General features: G+C 45.8%; 1 protein-coding gene across 2 annotated transcripts in view; it reads left to right on the top strand.

Annotated features, from left to right (window-relative positions):
* The first annotated feature begins 2698 nt into the window (after positions 1-2698).
* Positions 2699-22920, top strand: part of LIN28A (lin-28 RNA binding posttranscriptional regulator A) — a 134721-nt gene continuing 114499 nt past the window's right edge. The window contains exons 1-2 of one of the 2 annotated variants that reach the window (XM_086958909.1): positions 2699-2726; positions 8364-8554. In XM_086958909.1, coding sequence (XP_086815035.1) covers positions 2699-2726; positions 8364-8554 — 219 coding nt within the window. Of the gene's footprint in view, positions 2727-3821; positions 3850-8363; positions 8555-22920 lie in introns of those variants that run through there. The other variant, XM_086958910.1, reaches the window with a different exon arrangement.

Below are 22920 nucleotides of genomic sequence, written 5' to 3'. Positions count from 1 at the left end.
TGGTCATTCTAACTTTATCTTGGATCCCCCTCTTTTAAAAGTTTAGATTGACTGTAGGTGACGCCACAGGGCATTAAGATATGCTAGAAGGCAGAAAAAACTAGGAGGCAATAGTTAGGACAATCGTTATTGCTACGTGCAGCAGGTGTGGATAAGAATGTCTGCAGCATGGGGGTGTCCAGCAAGGGTCCAGAAGGGCCAATGCATTGCAGATTTTCACACCAGCTAAATGTACTCTTTTGCATAGGCAGTGACGATCCTGAAACGTTCACAACGATCAAGCCAGAAAACCGGCCCTCACACTGACCACTCACAGCAGCCCTTCAGGCCCTGAGTGATTGCCCTCTGTAGGCTAGTCCGACCCTGCTTCGGGGATGTAGCCTGTACCTCCACTGATTCCCCGTGTCCCTCTAGCTATCTCCCCTGTGTCGCCAACTATCTCTCTAGCTTCTGTGATCTCGTCTGCTTTCCCTGAATATTCAGTCATCAAATGAACTCTTCTGAATTTTGCATCCCCCGCCGGTGGTTGATGCGAGCTGAGCTCCCCTGTTACCCTTGATCCCCTGGAATACTGCCTGTCCCTCCGATGATCTCACCTATGGCCCTATGGGTACAGTTAAAGCCCCTGGGTGGGATTTGTTATTTGTTCTGCCCCGTCATCATTCGTCCCCTCGCGCCACCGGTGAGCCCGCCTGTGTTACCCTGTGATTTCTATGTTTTCCCCGTGGGCTCCAACGCCTTCTCTCCCTCTGTCTCTGTCGATCAACCCTGTGATTCGGGGTGATCTCCTCCTTTTCCCCTGTACCTTCAAGGATGCCCCCCTCCCACGGTGGTCTCGTTTGGTTTTCCCTCGCGCCCCTGCTGGTTCTCCCGCGCATCCAGCGTTATCGCCTGGATTTCCCGTCATCCTCTAGATTTCTCCGGTACCTTCAGTGAGCGCCATTGTTATTCCCCCCGTGTCACCTATGACCTCTACTGTTAACAGTGTGCCTCCTGTGACCTCTCCTGTATTTACCCTGTGCCCCAGATATCCCCTATTCCCCCGTATGCCTAGTGCGAGAGTGGTTGTCGTTCGCCCTGTGCCTCTCTCTGGTGGTCTCGCCCGCACTTCCCTCTTGCCTCCAGTGGTCTCGCCCACACTTCCCTTGTGCCTCCGGCTGTTTCCAATGCGCTCCTAATCGTCCTCTCTCTCCTGTATCCCTCTCCTGTATCCATTCACTTCCTGTGCGCCTGTATGATGATAACCCCTCTCTGCCCATTGCCTGTCTTGTGCGGTGGCTCAAGATGCCTCCATAAAAGCATCCTTTGTGCAGCTGTTCCGTCACCTGGATCCGCAGCCATTAATGGCCTCTTGTGTGAGTGATTAAGGCCCGGCTGCGGCTCCTACTGAGCACGGCGCTGACAAGTGAGCACACAGCACTGTTATCTGTCCCCTCCTCTCCCTCCAGATAAGACCCCCCACCCTGGGCAGGCCTGCCTGCAACCAAAAAAAAAAAAAAACACTTTCCCAGCCCAAATGCTGTGAGCCCTTTCATGTCCACAGCCTCGGAGGGGGAGGGGCGGGTCATGTCAGGCTGGTCAGTTTGCAGCCAAATTGGCCAGGGGAGGAAGGAGCCATGGGGGAGGGGGCAAGGAAAGGAGGGGTAATCCATTGCTGATTTGACAGGTAGCCTCTGGGCCCTGATTGGCCGGGTCCAGGCCCCCACCCAGAGATACCCCAAACCCCTGGAATGTGAGATTATTCCCAGGGCCGTCGTCACGTGCCTTTGACCGACAGGGAAAGAGGGGCAGGGCACAAGGCGTGGGACACCCAGGATATGAGGATGCCCCCAATGTCCATTGTCCATGGGGGTCTGCGTGCCAAGGCGTCTAGCAGGGGCTCCTGAGCTGAAGAGGGCAAAGAAGCCCCAAGGGGGGCAGCATGGCCGAAGGTGACTGCTCATGGGACCAGCATCGGGGGGGATTTGGGGGGGGGCATCCATTAGGAGAGAAGGCAGCTTGACAGCAGGCTATTTTTTTGGGGGGGGGCATTCATTGAAAGAAAAGGCAGCTTGACAGCAGGCTATTTTTTTTTTGGGGGGGGGCTTCATTGAAAGAAAAGGCAGCATGACAGCAGGCTATTTTTTAGAGGTGGGGAGACGGCATTCCCAATAGGTCTGGGTGCTTTCATACAAAGCCGTACGGCAGAAGGTGGGCGCTCTGCATGTATTGCAGTTGGTTGATGGGGTACGCATGTACTGGGTGTACGTCATCTGCGAAATGAGGTTTGGGGAGCATGTAGAGATCAGATGCATCGTGTGCAGCCATCAGGGAGAGGGTCCTGCCTCGTTGGGGGCCTTCTCTATCTGAAAGGGACTATTTGCAATCTTGACTTTTTGGGGTGTCAACTACTTCTGGGTGTGGCGAGGCCCGAGGAGTGATTTTGGGATGTCCGGGGCTCTAGTGGCTGCTTGATGAGGGGAGGGGGGTCTGCTTGGTCCAGGAAGGGGCGGGAGGAGGAAGCAAGGGCAGGAGCCTGCCATTGTATTGCTGAATTTGGGATCCTTTCAGAGTCGGGCCCCCCTCCCCCTCCATTGTGCCGGTGGAGATGTGATCAGGACTGGCCTGAGGTTTTCAGTGGTGTGGGGTGGGGCGCTGGGAGAGCCCGTAGGCTGTGGAGGGGGAGAGCTGGGAAAGGCCCGGGCTGCAGAGGGCCAGGATGGGCTCGGTCTCCAACCAACACACAGGTGAGGGTCTCCGACTTCTTGGGGGTACATGGGTGGGACAATCTCTATTTAGGGGTTGGGGGGCTGGTATTTATCCAATGGGAGGGCATGTTGATTATTGTAGTGAGAATGGAGTTTAAGTCTTAAATGTATGCCCATACGTCCTGGGAAAGGGGTGCGTGCTTCCTGTCCCGGGCACTGCCTGAGCGTTTCCTACATGGACTGCGATGGGCATGGAGTGTCTCGAACACGGTGAAGGCCAGCTGTCTCTTTACGTGTTACGGGGGAGGGGTGATACAGTACATGGGCAGTCCTAATTACAGTGTCTTCTTATATTTGCTTGGGGGAGGAGGGGATAAAAGCTGCTTGAAGTGAAAATGGGTCAGTGTGGCCATCATGGCTGTAGGGGCTCGTGAATGTTCCCTGGAGTGGGTTAGGGTGCCTATCTAGGGGAATTGGAGTCTCCTGGGTCGGACCAACTCTTGATAAAGAGGGGGGGGGGGGGTTACTGAAAAGTAAGGAAGCAGTCGTGGATTCGGGCGGGCCGGCACGAGTCCAGAGGCGGCATCTCTATGGAACCTGGGCTCAAAGGGGATGCGCGGGCGGGATTTGGGGGGTCTGTAGAAGTCTGTATGATAAGATGCATGGATAGCTCCAGAGCGAATGCTGGTAGTTGTTCTGGGGTGTGTAGGCGCCATTTGTCTAAGGGCTAATTGGCAGTGTCCAGGCCGGGCACTGTGCTCCTGGGTGGGCCCGGTGTGTTGGCTATTGACTCCTGGGTATGGAACTCCGGGGTGCAGCAACCCACCCCTTCTTTGAAACTAGTGCCAGCACCGGTGGCTAGACGTGTTATTCCTCCTCCTGTTGGTGTCAGTTTGGCGCTGCAGTACGTGGATACTTACCGGTGTAGGGAAACCTGCTTTTTGCCCAGCACACGCGTGCATTCTGGGATTTATAGTCTCGGGTCTTTCTACCGCGGCGGCACACCTGAAGGCAATGACGAGTGAAAAGGAAGCCCAGGCCTGGAACCGGTGTCCCGTTGACCCGGAGCTCTGGGTTCTGGCTGAGGACAGTGTGGCTGCAGCAGAGTAGGGCACGCCACGGGGGTCCTCACACATGGAGCTGGGACTCACTAATGCCCAAGGTATGCGGCCCTGGGGTGGGAGCAGGGGTTGTAGCTTGCTTGGTACCTTCAGCGCTCTGGCGCACGGGTTTCTCATCATGTAGGAGAGGGCGAAATAATTTGACGGGGTCTCTTTAAGAGAGTGAGTTGTAAATACGGGATGTAGGACAGATTAGCGTCGGGAAAAATGCAGAATGAGCTATTGGAGAAGTTTAAGCGTGGGAATTGGCGGGCACCTATTTTTGACTGGTGTTCTGGCCGCTAGATGGGAGAGTGTATTTTTAACACGAGGCGGGGTGACCAGGGGTCCAGGATTTGCAGGGACAGTCCCGGGTTTTCACCAGCTGCTCCGGCAGTTTTCGGGATATTTGACTCTTGCCCTGTTTTTAAGGGGGTCGACTGAAAACATGGAGGCACTTTTTTTTTTCAAGGTGTTCTAAAGCTGTGCTAGTTAGCAGCTGTAATAAGTAAGCAATTTAATTAACAGTTAGGATGTTTGTTTCAAAAATGACATTTTTTTAGTGCCTCTTCTGTGTCCTCTGTTCCTTTGTTGATTAGAGCTGTCATTATGCACCACTCCGATGATGTGAAATTGTAGTCCTTTTTTCTATTTTTGCAAAATGACCCGGTTTTGGGTTCTTAAGATCTGGTCAACCGAACAAGAAGGGCATTTGCTGCCGTTTGCAGTCGATTACTGGAGTCCCACGACCATTTCCTTGGGAGATTGGGGGTAGTATTGGCATTAACAACGATGGGTGACATTTCCAGTTTTGAAGTACCTCGCTCGAGTTTGGATTGGCAAGGGCCTAGAAGCCGGGAGGAGGGTAGGAAGCTGAGAACAATAGGCAAGCTAGTAGGTTAATGTCATGGCCTTCTAGACAACCTAACGATGGCTTGTTGTAGCTGCTGGGGATTGTACTTTCGCTTTTAACACTGTACAGGTGAGCTCAAAAACCCAGAAGTACAAACGCTGACGGCGTCACGTGACACGAGGCAGCGTTGGGCGTGCTAGGCTTGGAATGCAGATGCCATGCGATGCCAGCACACACCGGCGGATGGCAGAGAGCTGCATAGCACAGTTTATACTTCTCACCTGTCACATTGCTGTACCTAGTCTGTATTTATTGCACCCGATCGTTAAAATCACCGCGCTAGGCCTCTGATTTTTTGCGCACGCAACTCCAGACGCCCAGCCTCCGCAACACAAGCGTTGAGAGAGATACAACTCTCAACATTTTTTAATACATTTATTTTGTGGATAATCGGGCAAGGTGCAGGAGAACGAGCAGAACATTTGCCACGCGTCACACACAGTGTGACCTGCAGGAATCCAAGATCCGACTACAGCATTCCTAGTTTCATTCAGCAGTTCAACAATACGACCAAATGTCTCCCACACCAGGTATTCACCTCTCTCGGCGCCGGCGGGCTCTTTTAACCTCTGTAGAATGAGACGTCTCTGGCATGTAGGTTGGGCTGTCTCTGACAAACAGCTGAGGGGACCTTTCCTTAGCTCATGGATAGCAGATCTATTTCACTCAGATAGTGGGGGCCAGGCTCTATCCTTAACCTGTAGATTTGGGGTTTATTTGGAGTCATGCGATAAGCACCGCATCCCCTACATTTACCCCCTGTTGAGTGTTCACAGATCAGACCTGATAAACTGGCCACTAATTAACAGACCAGTGTGGATTTTGACTAACTAAACACCTAAAACCTGCATGTCCTGCCCCATTGTGACACCAGAAACAGTAACCTATAGATAAGTCTCTTTGCCATGTAGCTGATGGTCTCTGCTTAGCCTGCATATAGCAGGTCATATCGAGGGGTGCTCGTGTCTTCTTAACCTGTAGACTCGCATCACCCTAAAAATGTGAACCCTTCACCAAACCTATGGCTAGAGCTTTTCACTCACCCTGTAGATTTTCATTTTTTACTAGAGGGTTGTATTTTACGGATCACATTAAGTCGAATGAAGAGAATACAGAGTGTGTGTGTATATGTGTGTGTGTATGTATATATATATATATATATATATATATATATATATATATATATATACACATTATAGGGTACACGTTATATCACTTGTACCAATATTACTTGTCATAGAGAAGCAGGTTGATACAGTAGAGTTGCAAGACCACTATAAACACACCTGTGATGCTCTAAGTGGATATTATTCCTCATTTGTAAAAAGGGATGTAATCCAGGGTAGAGTTATGTAGGTTGATCCTGGATTACAGTTGCGAGTCGGAGTAGTGGCGGGGAGCTAGGTATTGATTCAACGTTGCAGTAGACATTGTTATTCTTCTCTTGACCATGATGAATAAAGGCACCTTTGAGAGCAGTGCAATGTTGTTCCAAATCTTCTGTGCTGTCCCTGAGAATGGCTTGTGAAGAGAGTTTTTTTCTGCTTGTGTTGTGGAATTTAAAGCACCTGTCCTCCTTTGTTTCAGGAATTTTGATTTTTCCCTAGGACATCGAGTTGTTTAGCAAATAACTTGCCGTGCTATCGAGTGCCATCTTGTATGTTACACATGCCCAGGGCCACTGGAATTATGCAACTGTGCGGCCACATCGTTTTTTGCATAATTTTAGTTTTGTCACATAAACTATCATCTACTGCATAATCTACAGATATCAACAAAAAATCGCTTCTCGCTCAAATGATTGAAAAGTTACTAAAACGCAGCAACACGTCTTGCAGCATAGTGGAAGGCCCTTTGTAAAGGTTGACTGGTCACCTTTCTGTTGCTTATTGCTTTATTTGGGGGTAAAACTGGTACTAATTGGGTGCAAGCAATGCTCAGATATTGTTTACAAGTGTAAAATGGCAAAATAAGGAAGTAATACCATCACAAAATGTGCAATATAACGCCGTATAATTTGCTTTTTCTTACTACATATTTTACTCAAGCCGGACACGTAATATGGCCCTCCTCTGCAGCATGATTCTAGTGGCCCTGCACATGTCATCCTAGGTGTGCAATGTGTTTATCAGTTAAGAGCTAGTTTAAAGATGTCAGGGTTGGCAAGAGGTGCTTAGTTTTCTTTGCGGTCAATTGTAGGAACTAGGGGATAGTGATTTTTCTCATGATTTTTTTTTTCATGTAGAGAAACTGGAAGTAGAACTTGCTTCCTCTGATTCCACATGCAAAAAGTACATTGGTTCTGTCGGGTATAACAACAATATTTCTTTTTATCACAATTATAATTTCAAAGACAAGTTATTTACTGCAAAAAGCATTCCAGGGGAACACACAACAAGGACTGGAGTTGGGGAGTGGCAGCCTAACAATTGCTCCGGTTATTGTTAGGCTGCCACTCCCCAACTCCAGTCCTGATGAAGACCCACCTGATGCTTTATTATCGCACATATCGGGTTGAAACGTCGACAATCTCCTGGTTCAGTTCAAGGCCCTGCTTGCACAACATTGAAAGCAATTAGAGCGACAGGGCCATTGTATTGGTGTTTACCCTGGGCTCTTACAAACATGTACATATTTTAACCGCCTTGTATATACTATGCACTCAACTTGCCACTGCTTACGCAATGTCACTTGATCACAATTCACTTTGATTTTCACACCGTTGGCAGCCTTTTGTTGCATAATTATCTTGTATATATGTGAAACAAAATGATGAAATTCTCATAAAACATGCACACCTGATTCAATTGTGGTTTCTGAATCCTTGTTGTGTGTTCCCCTTGAATGCTTTTTGCAGTAAATAACTTGTCTTTGAAATTAAAATTATGATAAAAAGAAATATCGTGGTTATACCCGACAGAACCACTGTACTTTTTGAATAACTATACCCAGGTCTGAGGGACACAGGCTCACCCCATTGTCTATCAAATATTCTCTGATTCCACAGCCAACCAATTGAAAACTTGTGGCCTCATCTTACCCTATTCCGCCACTGCACACTTCACCTCCAATTAAGCACCTGGTCATGTCTCCTTGGGACTTCTCCTATACCATGTCTTCTAGGCACTTATCCAACTTCCCAATTAGACCACATCTCCATATTAATTGCTAGAAATACCACCTAACCCCAAAGCAACCATCAGACCACATATCCACACTTTCCACTATCTTGGTAATAACTACTCAACACTCGTTCAACATAATCATTAGGCACAACGCCCCAGTGCAATGTTATCGGACTGCATCTCCACAGTAACTAGTAAAGTGCATTGCCAAGTTAAGTACAATGTCCATATGAACTGCTAGACACATCACCTCCAAGTAACCACAAGACACATCTCCAACTTAACTACTAAATGTGACACCCCAAAGTTAATCACTCTACACTTCTCCATACTAACCGCCAGACACATCACTCAAAAGCAACCATTATCCTCAACATAGCCACCACAATACACCATCATCCTTCGCATCTCCAAAGTAACATTTTAGGCAAACGCTCAAACTGACCATTATGTCTCCTCTCATTCCACACCAGTAAAGAGATTGTTACTTTAAGTTGGTTGTGTAGCCTCATCCCTGCTGACCCCCCTCTTTCCTCAGCAGGAGGCTGCTTAAAGTCCCTCGATGAGCCAGAAGACGGACCAGAGCCCGAGGGTGAAGACGGGGAGCCCCTGTCGCGGGGCTCGGGCGTCTGCAAGTGGTTCAATGTCCGTATGGGATTTGGTTTCCTAGCAATGACCAGCAGCGATGGGGCTGGTCTTGACCCCCCAGTGGATGTCTTCGTACACCAGGTAGGATTACTAGTCAATTGTTCTAAGGGAATCTGGCTTATGCATACTCAATGAGTTGATGGTGCAACTTTGTATCGGGTATGCCAGATTCTCACCACTTCTCGACAAGGATATGTGGTCTTTGACTAAATCTTCTTTAGAGGGGTTCATCTTAATACCAACTATACAGTTAGTTCAGTCTCAATACCAAATAAGTCCATTGTAACTTTGAATTGTATTTTTTTCCCCACTTCATTCTTGTGGGACCACCTAAATCATGGAGCGGCAAACGTGATCTATTCAAGTCTTTATTACACAACACCCCATCCCCCGCATGAGTCCCCTTTGCAGTGCCCCCTGTTCTTTCAGCTCAAAGCCTCACATTCTAGAACCTTGCATTTGGGATGGTTCCATGTTGCGGGAAAGGAAGGGGTCAAGGGAAGACACCACACATCAAGATACCACACCCCTTCCCATCCTACTGAAATAATGAAGAACCTTATTAAAAGCCAGGGTACACATGAAAATATTTCGATAACAATAGTTGTCATAGAAGGTAAACATTCGGCAAAAAGAAACTCCATCCCTCATCAGGGATGGAGGAAGTTATGAAGGATAAACAACCAACGGGTCTGTTGGCTATTTGTTGACATAATCTTTTAGATAACTAGGTGGAGAAATTGTGCCACTACTTGTTCTGTGAGTAACGCTTCCCAAGACATACTCGTCCTCCCAAACTTTTGTGTGTCTGTCAACACTTCTGCACATGGATTTGTTATTGTTAACACTATTTTGTTTGCATAGCAGGTAGTTCCTTCATTTTTATTCCTTCCCGTTTGTAGTATTAACTCTGTCTCCAGGATTGCACAGTGTCTATATCTACCCACCCTTTCTGCCACTTTATCCAAACCGGAACTAACTTTGAATTGGGTATTCTTACTCTTAACAGTTTAAAGGGAGTCCTGTCTGTAGTTTGATTCAGAGTTAAAAGGTAGGCTAACCACCTATGGAACACTTCTTCTTTCCAGTTTAGGCTGTTGGTTCTAGCTAAATGTATGTAAATGTATAGGCATTTATATAGCGCACTACTTACCCGTAGGGTCCAAGGCGCTTCGACCGCTGCGAAACCCTTCCTGGCTTCCCTGAGAGATGGTCCCTTAATGGGTATCTCCAGGGTGAGACCAGGCATCCCCGGCGGTCTGGTGGGGCCGTTAGTGAAGATGAGGCAAGCTAATGCCCAGAGTTGCCGAGTGTGATCGCTGATCAGAGTGGGCACCGAGGCGAGAGAATTATCGAGTCCGCTGACCCTGGTCCAGAAACCTGCCGCGCCGGGAATCGAACCCTGGTCCCGGGTCGTCCTCTGCTCTCGGGTCTGCCGCCTCTAACCAGTGAGCCACACTAAATGTATCCCTTTTTCTAAAGTTTTATCAAACCTTTCCACAAACCAATTTGTTTTTGGGTGATATAGGGCACCAAGGCGATGCCATGTACAGTTACTCGCCAGGTACTCTTGCATGTCTCCAGAACAGAGTTGCACCCCATTATCTGAGAGAAGAGAGCTTGGCAATCCTTCTCTTCTAAATACCTCTTCAAGGAACTCAATTTTGTACTTGGATTTATGTTCATGGTGTTTGTTACACGTGTTGTTCTTTGGACTGTCGGCGGCTCGAACAGCTTGTTGGGGTGTTGAAAGGTTAAATCCCATTCTCCTCGTCAGTGTGAGATAACATAAATCATGGAGAAAAAACTGTGATCCATTCCAGTTTTTATTACACATCTCATCCACAGCATGAGCCCACTTCACAACGCCTACTATTCCCTCAATGCCTCACAGTCACTTTAGAACCTTGCAATTGAAAGTGTTCCATGTTGTGGAAAAGTAAGGGGTCAAGGGAAGATACCACAAATCAAGATGTCGCAATTGTCTTATCTTTATTCTGTTTTCAAGCGAACCACTCAGGTCAGGTTCAGAAAGCTGTCCAGAGCTCCTTTCTGCGATGTAGGACAGGTTGAGCAATTGGTAACATTAATTGCCATTTGTGCAAAGAAGGGTTACTTCTATATTTTACTTGGCCTGAGGGTGCCGGCTGACTATTGCATTTTTCCTCAAGTCCACAGGATTTGTGAAAAGGGCTAGAAAATAGCACTGGGTTAAAGGACTGCTTCCCTATGGAGAAACAGTAACCAGCCCCTTGTGCATCTCTCGGGTCCTTTTTACACCTCTCGGGTTTACTGTCAGTGCTGCAGCAGCCTTGCACATATTGATTGGTAATTTGATAGGTTCCCACGATAGTCTAACCACCGTGCACTGGCGGCAAAGAGAAATCCTTATTAAACAGACAACAGGTTGCCTATGTCGCCCCTTGGTTAGTGTTCCAAAAAGGCGAGCTTGAGGAGGAAGCTCGGCCACTTTCTCAGTGTTTGTCCAGTGTGTGCAGCACATGGTAGCAGGAGAGCAGTCAGTAATCCTTATGTGGCTCATGCACCGCTCGCAGCTGGAGGGGCGAGAACCTCTGCGTTAGCTCCGCTGCTGTTGGCACAATACATCTCATACCACTCTCTTTATTAGCAAAGAAGGCCACTTTATTAAGACAGGTATGAAGCATAACTTCATAAATACAAATATTGTAAATATCTCAACCTGACTTATACATAAACAGTCTAAACGTCCCCCCACCCTTTAATTCCCCAATTTGCTCAACATTGCTTAAAAAAATGCTCTTCCACCTTTTTGCCTTCTTCTTTGATTCACTGCTATTTCCTTGCATTCCCCAGTCTCATGACCCCCCCCCACCCCCCATCAAGCATCTCCAAACGATCTGCTCTAGTGTTGGTTAAAGCCACAACATTTACTCTTCACCTCCCCTGTGTTCTGTCCTCTGACCATCCTCCCCTAAAAAAAAGTCACACAGGAAAACTGAAGAGTTTTCCTGCCCCCACAAAAAGCTGCTGCTATATCTTTGGACTCATAATGTGTTGCTAAAACACCAGAGTTTCTCATTCCATACTTTTGCAAACAATTCCCGAATTTCCAACAAATAGTATGCTTCCCCCATTTGTGATAAATGAACCCCCGTTGGAATGAAACGGATGTCCATCACTTTCAGTTAAATATCCATGAGCCAATACTGTGATTCCCATGTTGGAACAAAAAACTCTCACTGCCCTATTCAACTTTCTTCTTGCCTTGTCTATTGGTGCATGACTCCTCGCTCCACACCACTGCTTTTGTGATATCAATTTCGTCCATATTAAGCTTATACCTCCTCAATTTGATTTTTTTTATAACCGATAAGGCAACTTTTCATTTGCTTTATCAATGTTAAACCAGATAATTGGACTAAATCATTTTCACCTAGAAGAATTATTAACATAGTCGGGCGTCCTCTTATCCAGCAGAGTTCAGCTAAAATATGCAGCCGACTCCCCCAGCACATCTCACTTTTTCCTTTCCATACCATCTCATGTTTGGTACTTGGGAGTCCAAGAGTGTGGCCATAAATTTGCTGTAATGTTCCACTATTCAGGTAATCATTTTTACAGACCATGGACAATTAACATAACCAAAATTAAAAGAAAAAGGAATTCGCATAATTGAATGCAATAAATGAATATTTTTTTACGTATCGCTCGTAACATTTTGATTTCCATCTCCTAATCCTTATCTCTGGCCATGACTAACCCAGTTTTGCAGCCTCAGTTGCCGCCCCAATACTAAAATGTGTTGCGGAATGCCTAGGATCTTTTCTTAATTGATTTAATGCTATTCTTAATATCCCTAATTTGTTTGCATTAGTAAATCTTTTACCATCTGCATGACAGAAAATTTCAATTTTCCCACTTCCTAATCTGTTTTGAAAATGTTGCCATTCCTATACTGGGCAGCTACCATCAATCCCACTCTTGCTTAAGCATATCCAATTACCTCTTCCCAATTGATCTGTTTTAGATGTTGTTAAACAATTCCATAATCTATTGTGTTTCAAAACGATCTACTCACTTTTTATGCCTATCTGCCCTCTCAAACCTAGTAACTCAGACTCTCTAATGGCGCTCTAGAAAAACCACAACAGACATAACCTAAATAATACATTTTAAAACTCATTTTAACAACAAAGTTTACTGTAATAACTGCTGCAACAGGTCAAAAGTCACGGGTTTCCAATTTTTTGCTCTGTTATTCCTTAATCAACCCTTTTTAAACCTTTCTTATTAAGTTGTAAACATTTCAGTATAGAGGCTCTTAATAAAGGCAATATTCTCAAATCTCTCACTTTTTGCTTGTTTACCAAATCTACTACTGCCATATTGTCCACATTAAACAAAACTGGCCTATTTCTGAATTCTTCACCAAAGGCGTATAAAGCCACATCTAAAGGGAATAATTCTAAAAAGGCTATACTGTGCCCATGTGTCAACCATGGGCACAGTATAACCTTTTTGTGCTCTTTGTGCAACAACAACCATACCATTATATACAAAAACCTCTGAAACCTGCAGCATCAGATTAAACCTGCCTTATAACGTCTTCATCACAAAATACAACAAAACACCATTGAAATCATCAAGAAACTTGAACCAAATACCCAGATTCGACCTAATAGCCATGGAAATTTCTTATCCTGTGGTGAGGTACATAAGCTCCAGACATAGACCTGTACGTCTTCGAAATGTCCTTCCCATTCTGACTACTCGCCATGAAAAATGTAGTCTACTAATTTGTCTCTTCCTGAGCTGCGCCCTTTTTTTCCCCCTCGATTACTGAGAGCAAAAATTACCTTATTTCTTGTACTTTTGCAACAGGAAGCCTTGACGTCTCCCCATGGCTCATCATTGTTTAGACTGACCCTGGCCCTGAACTCCTCATCGTAGCGCAACCAAACATATCCTCCAAAATGCTTTTGTGCTTTCAGTACAATGTACATATATTTTAAAATTGCTACTGCTCTATCCTGATGTCTCTCACAATATATACTTGCATACATTAAAAATAATGATGTCCAATTTTCTATTGTGTATGGGACCTTTGACCTTTTAGCTAACTCCCCCTCCTTTTCCTTGAAGCCTTTTATTGCTTGTATGCCCCTGTGTAACAATTAGGATACATCTATGAACTCATGCTTCCATATGCTACTTTTTATTTTTTCTAAGTGAGAACTTGAAGGCATTGCAATACCTATATATAGCAACCTTTTATGTATATGCGTATAAGATTCTTCTCCATCTTTCTTGTTATCACGCTTATAGTTATTTTCCACTTTATCACTTTGTATCTGTTTATTGCACATTATATTTTTTGGGGATCCTCTTCCTCGAGGGTTATTAAGAACATTATTGTCCACTTGTGTGTCTGTTCCACAATCCTTAACCAACTTATCCCCCCTCCACTCCAATTGATCTTTTTGCATCTGTAGTACCATTATCAGTGCTCCCCCCAACACTGACCACCATGATGCCCTACATGTTGTCAGTTGTGATGACCAACTTTGAGTTTCTTCAGCTTCTCATGTCTGTTGATTCCAATTCCTTCCCTCTTGTATAATTGCTTGGTCCGCTCCAGACTTTTGCAAGATACTAAAAACAATTTTCACCCAATAATCCCCTTATTTCCAATCATACCTTTCTTGCGTTCCTCACATTCCCATTCTCTCAAATCGCCCTCCTCCTTACTGTTGCTTCATAATCCAAATTCTCATCATAATCATTTTTATAACCACAACCACTCGGACCTGGTCTTTCACCATCCCCAACTCCTCCATCATACAACCTCGATTGCGATGCTGACTTCTGTTTCAACTGCTCCGTTGATGGACAATCCACTATTGACCTTCTCTTTTCTTCTGACCAACGTGTTGGAGCCACTTCATGCTCTGTTGGTTTCTATTCTGTTCTGACAGTCTGCATCTGCTCGTCTTACTGTCGTCCTATTCTTTAGGCCAAATTAGCCTGAATGTGCTGCAGTGCCAAGCTCTCTACCTGCATTATCTTTATTATTCCTTGTAAATTTCATATCCCTATCCTCCACCCATACCCATTGTCCTGTCTTACCTCTGTTGTCTTCCTCAACCACTTGAGAATGTCTGTTTCTCTACATGTATCCCCTTAAAACCTCTGAAAGTAGCTCCTCTGTCCTTGCTCATTTGCTCTGTTTTTCTCTCAACTTCTAAATTCCAGAAATTTTGCCCCAGATCAAAAACATTGTGTGTAAAATTTGTGTTTTTTGACAATTTGTCTCTTGATGCCTTGACAGTACTTTTATTTCCAAGCTCTTCAAAATTACACGATGTGTGCAGAACTACATTTTCCATAAGTCCTGGAAACTGTCTGAGTGCAGCATGTTTACTTTATCCTCCAACATGCTATAGAGATTCCTCTTCTCACAAGAAATCTCTCCTGCCAATTTGGGGGGGTTGTCCACTTACCTTCACAAATAATTCCTCCTCCGCCCCACCTCTCAAATTAGTTTCCACAGACTCTACAAACTGCCTACTTTTTCCCTCTGGCTCAAGGCTGCAACTCGTACTATATAAGCGGGCATTTCTCCACACTCTCTGCTGCTGCCTGATACAGTCACATCAGCTGGCCCATGGGATAAAGGACCCGCCTCCTCCAAAGGTAGTGCATTGGATTCACATAGCGCCACTCCCCCTGACCTCTTCCACATTCCTGGACGCCCATCATAACTAGCCCCGCTCTCTGGGCTCCTCCCTAACTCCATGACAATCCTCCAACGACCCGCCTCTTTCTCGTTAGTGGGTCAGCGCGATTTCACTGCTCCGTACTCTCCACCATGAAAACTTTGTTTTTCTCTGCAAGTTACCATAAAACCTCAGACTGCTACCCACTGCTTTGTTAATTTTTTTTTTTTTACTTTTTACCTCTCGCTCCTCTCTAACTTTTTTATTAACCCCTTCCACGCTCATGACGAGCTGGGCTCGTCATGGCGTAGCCTCCTCGCACGCTGATGACGAGCCCAGCTCTTCACGTAAAGTGCGGTTTTAAAAAACTCCGCACAGGAGCGGAATTGCGCTAGCGCGCATGCGGTTAACTACCGACAAGCATGCTGCCACTACACCACCAGTCACCCTCCTATTAGGACATTCTACACCCACCCATGCCTCCCCCGGTACGTCTGGTTTTAATGGGTCCTCCCTCACTGCTTCACATAACCTTTTTCGCCTTACATATTTCTTCATTAATGTATTACTTCCTCAACCTCCATCACCTATATATAGAGGTGATTTATAAACATAAAGTTCACTAAAACCTTACCTGACTGAAGTTATTCCTGTCACTCAAATTCCCTAAGCACTCTTGGTACTGCTTCAACAAGTGCCTTCCCGCACAAAAACCTAACTATATAACATACCGCTGCGCCCATCCCACATTATCTTCACCACCTATCCTGTCCCGTGGCCCGTTCTATTGTGCGAAGTCACCCTGGGGGAGATCGGCTAATGCTTTGGTCCCCGCATTGCACTACCAATGTTGGGAGTGGGAGAGCCTTGATTACTACTCCATACTCATTAAGCTAGTGTACATATCTCATGCAATCTGTAATGCTGCATATATAACTGTAAGGTTTGTCAGCGTAGCAGGTAGAATGCATCTGCGTAGCAAGAGTATACCCATGTGACAGCCATTTTAAGCCTCTCATCTGTCCAGCCCGTACCATAAAAATTAGAGGTTATCAGCAACTTAATAGGTTATTTTCAAATTCTCGCAGGTTAGGGGATAAAAACCGATAGAAAATGAAATCTACACCAAAAGTACCACCTGGGAGGGCTGTGCATCAATGTCATTTTGTGCTTGTGTTCCCTAATAGTGCAGATATTATCAAATCTTAAAATTGGTTATATCGAGAGCAGGGCTACTAAGGGGGAAGCACTGAATTTATTGATTGTGTAATGCAATAAGGCTGTATTTCTCCACATAATCCGAACATACCTCCCAAAATAAATAGAAGGCAACACACGCCAGAGCCTGTCCTGACTCTTTCGTATTTTTTTCCCACTACTGTTTGTTTTGGGGTAGTGGTTTCCATCACCCTGTCCTACTGTAAAGGCCAGTGACGTAATTTGTGTAGTTTTGCTACTCTAGCTACACAGGAGCATATCCTGAGGGCTGAGGCTTGCCAATTTTCTTTATATCACAAAAAAAAGGATTGGGGGCCGGGAGCAATTTAGAAAGAAAGGAGGTCCAGTACCCTTGCTCCCACAAGATAACGTGTATTCACTGTGGGGGTAACAGTTCCTCAGAACTCTAAGTAGTAACCAAATTATGATTTGTAAGACTTAGGTTGGGTCTCTGATCGTGATGGTTTATTCACTACGGCACTCATCCTGAGAGCAGCGGTTAGTCACACATCCGCCCTCTGTATTTGTTTTTAGAGGAGCTCCAGGATCCACACCCTTTTAATTTACCATACGGACCCATGAATAAACACAGGTTCTGGGTACCATTTGGTAATTTTAAAACACCCACTCATCTTCTTCCCTAGGACCACACACCAAATGCACAACTGCAGCGTCTCCTTATAAGATCTCCGCTAAAGAGCCCTCTTGCGGGGCCCGTGAGGGACTGCAGTGCCACCCCCACGAGGAGCAACGCCCAATGATGAAGCATGACACTCGCAAGGGTGTGTGAGTGCACTATATCCAATCGGAGGAATTCCCCCCCCATCCCGATCAGTGACCCAACCTGTTAGTCTTACAAACCATAATTTGGTTACTACTTCTTTGAGTTCTGAGGAACTGTTACCCACCCCCAGTGTATACACATTGCCAATTTTCTGCCCGGAAGGGCCTACACAAATCACTCCAGGTGAGTGGAATCTTGTGTAGGGACGCAGACGTCTGTTAAACTTGCATCCACATTGTCACCCTGACACGTTAGATCTGTGGCATCAGCAGGGACGTCATAGAAGAAGTGACTACTATTGTGGACTGGGTGAATCTCCCCAGGGCCCTACTGAACAGTGCAAGTCCGTGAGATTGGCAGTGATGTCATGCAAACAAGGGTGTAATAACTGAACACTTACAGGAGTCGGGTGGTTTTTCCCCTCACTGTCTTATTGATATATTGTACAGATCAGTGACGTGTTGTGGGCCTGCTTGAGACTTGTTTAAGCGTTCCCACCTGAGACTGCCCTTTTGGAACATGTACAGATCAGTGACGTCATCAATGTCATGTGCGAAAAGATGCTCTCCGATTATTGCTTCCTGTTCGAAAGAGGTACAAAATGCATCTCTTCATTTATACACATTTCGACTACAGGGGATCAACCTAGTACACTACATGTACCTATGTTTTAAAATGAAACTACTTTTTTCCCGCCCAAAAATACTCTACTTCCTAAGAAGTCACTTTAGACCCTAGTAGTGGGTGCTCAGCAGACGTGAGGGGTTTTGGGTGAGTCTTTTAAATACTTGAGTATTGGAGGGTGCAGGTGTGCATTGGTTGAGCGGTATATGATCTGAACTCTGGGATAACCGGGCTGGGCGTGGGGCACAGTTCTGAAAAGGCGAGGTATTGTGCCAGCCCATATTGGTGCCTTGCTGGTTGCGGCAGAGTTGTGTGGGTTCTGGGCCTGGTACGGCACACGCTGATCTGGATTAAGGTTCAATGTAGGTCTGTCGGTCAGATTATTGGGGTGTGTCAAAAAGCCACTCTGCTTCAGTCTCCGTCGCGCCCTTCTGAGAATGTTTGGCTTGCTTTAGTGGAGAGCTGCGTCCTGGTAGTGGACACTGCGGGCCTAGGTAGAAGTGTATTGCGTGGGCCTTGCGCGTCCACGTACTGTGCGTGGTATGACGTCAAGACATCTCCGTGCGTGAGGCAGTTCATCAAAGAGGTGTAATGGCAGAGCTGTGGTCACTTGAGGCCTTCGCGAACCCCTGATTCTCCTGCCCTTGCTCCCCACCCCCCATGCGGATGTCTGGGGTCAGATCAATGACGGCCCGTAACCTGCAGGAACTGGACACAGGCAGATTGATGGACACATCTGCCCGGGCGCCTTGGTGGGGGAGGATCACACGAGGCGGGGGCAGGTCCCCGACAAAGGCCCAAACCATCTGCTTCGGGGGCAGTCCCTTCTATTTACATATGTGACTGAGAGCTGCAGGAAGCGGTTACAGCCCAGGACACTGGCCCTTCAGCCCCTAATGTCTTTATGACAGGAACCTGGAGTGAATAAGGCCCGACTGGGGGTCAACCACCCCCACCGCAGCGCCTTTATCCGCTCGCAGGGCATTTACATCTCCATGGCAGAGCCAGCCCCTGACAGCCTATGGCCCAGGCCGGCATCTGCGCCAGGAATGCTGGCCTCGGGGGCTGTGAAGCCCCTCCCGAGGAAGAGACTGTGACCCGAGGACGCAGCCATAGAGGAGGGAGCACCAGGCACGTGGCGCATGAAAGGAGGGACGCCAAATCCAGCACGGGGCACCACAAGCGGCACTATAGCCAGACTCGTAAAATAGAGGAGAGGCGGCACATTTGAATACATTAATGATACAGTTCTGAAAAGCGCCCAGCTGCTTCTAAGAGTACCCCGGCGCTATTAAATTTGGACACATGAAGTGAGTTACACCCCTGCACATGAGACGCTAAGAAATGGCGCCTCGGAACTAGCGTGATCACCTTAGCTTGGAGACCGATTCTTGGTAATGAAGGTAAACATTCATGGCCTTGGGCTCATATTAGTCCTGAATACGAGTTGGCTGGTGTTTTCCGACCCCGGCACAAACTAGTTTGTAGGGGTTGGGATTCCGTGATGGTTAATATTTCTAACACTGGTACTTACTGGGTGCAATATGCAAAGTTGAAACGGGGTGCTTTTTCCCTTACTTGGATTTTGGTGCAGACATCAAAACGCGCATGATCTTCACCAAAACTCCGAAGGGGTATTATTTATCGCAAGGGGTGAATTCTAACCCTACAGTGTGGGATTTTATGGAGAGGGCTTTATAGTACCTACTGCTCCAACCAACTCAAAATCACTGCTTAAAAAATGTACGTGCTGGTCAAAAACATAAAATAACCCATGACGCACCACCTGCTTTAAAAAACAAATCTCACTGTTTACCATGATTATCGGAGTAATATGGACATTGATGGGTACATCCATTAAAGAATGAACGATCTAACACAATAAAATATTTCAACTGACAGTATTTGAGGCAAATTGAATGAAAACTAATACCTCCACAAAACATGCACGACTACTTCTTCGAAACTAAAGGAATAAAGACAGGAATTGCGAGGTCTCGGAGAATATAACACCAAGGATTCATATATTAGAAATAAATACTATTTAAGTTGATGGGGGAAAAAAAACACTTCTCAGGTTGTGTGATTAAGCTTTAAAACATGAAAGTACTTCTCTTTGACTGGACCCAGAAATATGAAAAAAAAGTGCCACCATAATTCATTGCAAAGCCGAAATTAGTCTTGTTAAGCAGAGGGCGCGCTATGCTATGACAAGTGTGCTCCCTTGTGGTATCGTCACTAAGCAATGAACAGTCCATAAAATTTCTAGCAGACATGGTGGCTGTGTGCCACACAGAACAATGGGTTCACGCGCCTGCAGCAGAAATCTGTGTGCAACGTTCATGACGCACTTTCTATTCCGTGCTCAGATATCTACCCATACTGGGATAATAAGAGTACCAACCCTCTTAATTGTAAAAGCAGCCGTTACATAAGCACATGTTTATCCAGAATCTTCATATCCGAGAGGGGCAAATAAAAAAAGAATGAGTTTGATTGGGAGACCTCGATACGCCTTAAATCAGTCACTGACAATCATGGCATTTTTTCTGTAATAGAGTGGAGAAATCCATTTTGGGCTGAACTTCCTGTCGGTCATTAAAAAAAAAAGAACGCTTCTAGTCAAAATGGCCGGTTTTTAGTGTGACTAAAAGAACTTACCCTCACATTAGTGCAATAATTTGTGTTTGAATCTGGATGTTTTCAATGAAAGGAAATGGTCGAAATGAAAATACTTTAATATATTTTTTTAAAGAAACATTTTCATAGAAACTGTTTTATTCAAAATACACTGCTTGACATTCTCTTTTTGCTTTCATTTGAAACCATTGTATTTTAATTCCTCACGAACATTCGAGGGCTACATAAATCATACTGTTATAGGATGTAGGAATACATGTTGTGAATTACCAATCTTATACATCCCAAAGTGCTCAAGAAACTGTGTAGGTACATTGTATATGCCCTGTTTTTGCTTTTTTATCATGTTTGATTGAATCGTCATTTATGTGTAACTTGAAATGAATAACATTGATTTTCGATCAAACCTTTTCCATCAGTTTGTTTTTCGATCAATAGTCACCAAAATAATTAATATATGCTGCTTTCATATGACCATCAACAATCATTCTATCAAGTAGATAGAAGCGTTTTTAATATTGGTAAATATGCATCTTCTTTCTTTCATGTGCCGTTTCAGTTAGAAAAACATAATCTTAACCCAATATTTTTTTATGACCTTTGCCAAACAAAATAAAACTTTAACTGTAAGCTGGCGCTCACCATTGAACACAAATAATGTGTAATGCAATGCTATTTTGTTAATGGTTTTCAAGAATTAATGTTTAGTTGCATTTTAACATGTTTAACCTTTTTATGTATTTATAAATATGCTAAATAAATGCATCAAGTGATACACAACTCAAATGCGTATTTGCAATATTAATGGCAATGAAGAGCCCAGTCACAGTCGGCACAGGGGACATGGCTTAGGGCCGCCGATGATGAATTGCACACCACAATCTGTTATCTTCAGTTACAAGAGAGAAGTTCTTTCTTATGACCTTATTATTCAACATAACTGAGGACGTGTTGATGCCAGGCAGTCAGTCACATGAAGCAACCCATAGAAATGAAACTGCCCTGCAGGCAAGCATCTTGTCCAAAACCCAGTGTTCTTACAGGAGTTTGTTCAAGGTCTGTGTTTTCTCTGAACAGTCAAGACATCACTGACTTCATCAGCCCACACGCCCTCCCCTCCGAGGACTACATTCTACTGGGTGACCTCAACTTCCACCTGGAAAAGAACAATGACAGCAACACCACCACCCTTCTAGACAACCTCACCAATCTTGGACTCAAACAACTCGTTGACACCCCCACCCACTATGCCGGGCACATGCTCGACCCAATCTTCACCTCCAGCAAGCACATCTCCTTCAATCACACCACAGCTCTCCACTGGACGGACCACAGCTGCGTTCACTTCAACTACAAAAAGACGGCGACCCACAACCACCCTCAACCAATTCCCTGCAGAAACTGGAACAAAATTACCACCGACCAGCTCCTCACATCACTTCACCAAAACCCTCCTGCCAAATCATCGGACCCAATCCAAGCAGCCACCAACCTCGCACAATGGATCACCCACAGCGCTGACAAATTAGCACCCTTGAAAAACCATCAAATCAAGCAAGGTAGCAAAAAAGCCCCCTGGTTCAATGATGACCTTAAGAAATCCAAGAAGATCTGTCGCATCCTCGAGAAAGCCTGGCGAAAAAACCCAACCACTGACAACCTGACCACCTTCAAGAACGCCACCCGCAAACACCACCAACTGATCCGATACACCAAGAAATCAGCACTCAAGGATCGACTCAACAACAACGCCCACAACAGCAAGGAACTATTCAACATCGTCAAAGAGTTTACCAACCCCACCGCCGGCACCAACGACATCACTCCCTCCCAAAACCTCTGCGACTCTCTAGCCTCGTTCTTCCACAACAAAATCGCTGACATACATAACAGCTTTGGAGACCAGTCCACCCCACCCTCCTCCGAACTAAAACCCCCCTCCAACAACCTTTGCGCCTGGGACCCAATCACCACTGAAGACACAATCCGCCTGATGAACTCCATCCACTCAGGATCGCCAACCGACCCTTGTCCCCACCACATTTTCAACAAAGCAGACTCCATTATCGCACCCCATCTCCGAGACGTCATCAACTGCTCCCTCAACTCCGCTACCTTCCCGGAAAGCTGGAAACATGCCGAACTCAGCGCCCTCCTGAAGAAACCCACAGCAGACCCCACTGAACTTAAGAACTACCGCCCCATTTTGCTCCTCCCATTCCCTGCCAAAGTCATTGAGAAAGCCGTCAACAGTCAGCTTGCCACCTTCCTCGAATCCAACAAATCCCTCGACCCTTCACAGTCCAGCTTCCGAGCCAAACACAGCACCGAGACCGGCCTCATCGCAGCAACAGACGATATTCGAACTCTACTGGACAACGGAGAAACAGCTGCCCTCATCCTACTTGACCTCTCCGCAGCCTTCGACACAGTCTGTCATAGCACCCTTATACAACGCCTCAACAACGTCGGAATACAAGGAA

This window comes from Lissotriton vulgaris, chromosome 2_1 (assembly GCF_964263255.1).
Source record: "Lissotriton vulgaris chromosome 2_1, aLisVul1.2, whole genome shotgun sequence".
Classification (NCBI taxonomy): Eukaryota; Metazoa; Chordata; class Amphibia; order Caudata; family Salamandridae; genus Lissotriton; species Lissotriton vulgaris.
This window is presented reverse-complemented; position numbering and strand designations above follow the sequence as displayed.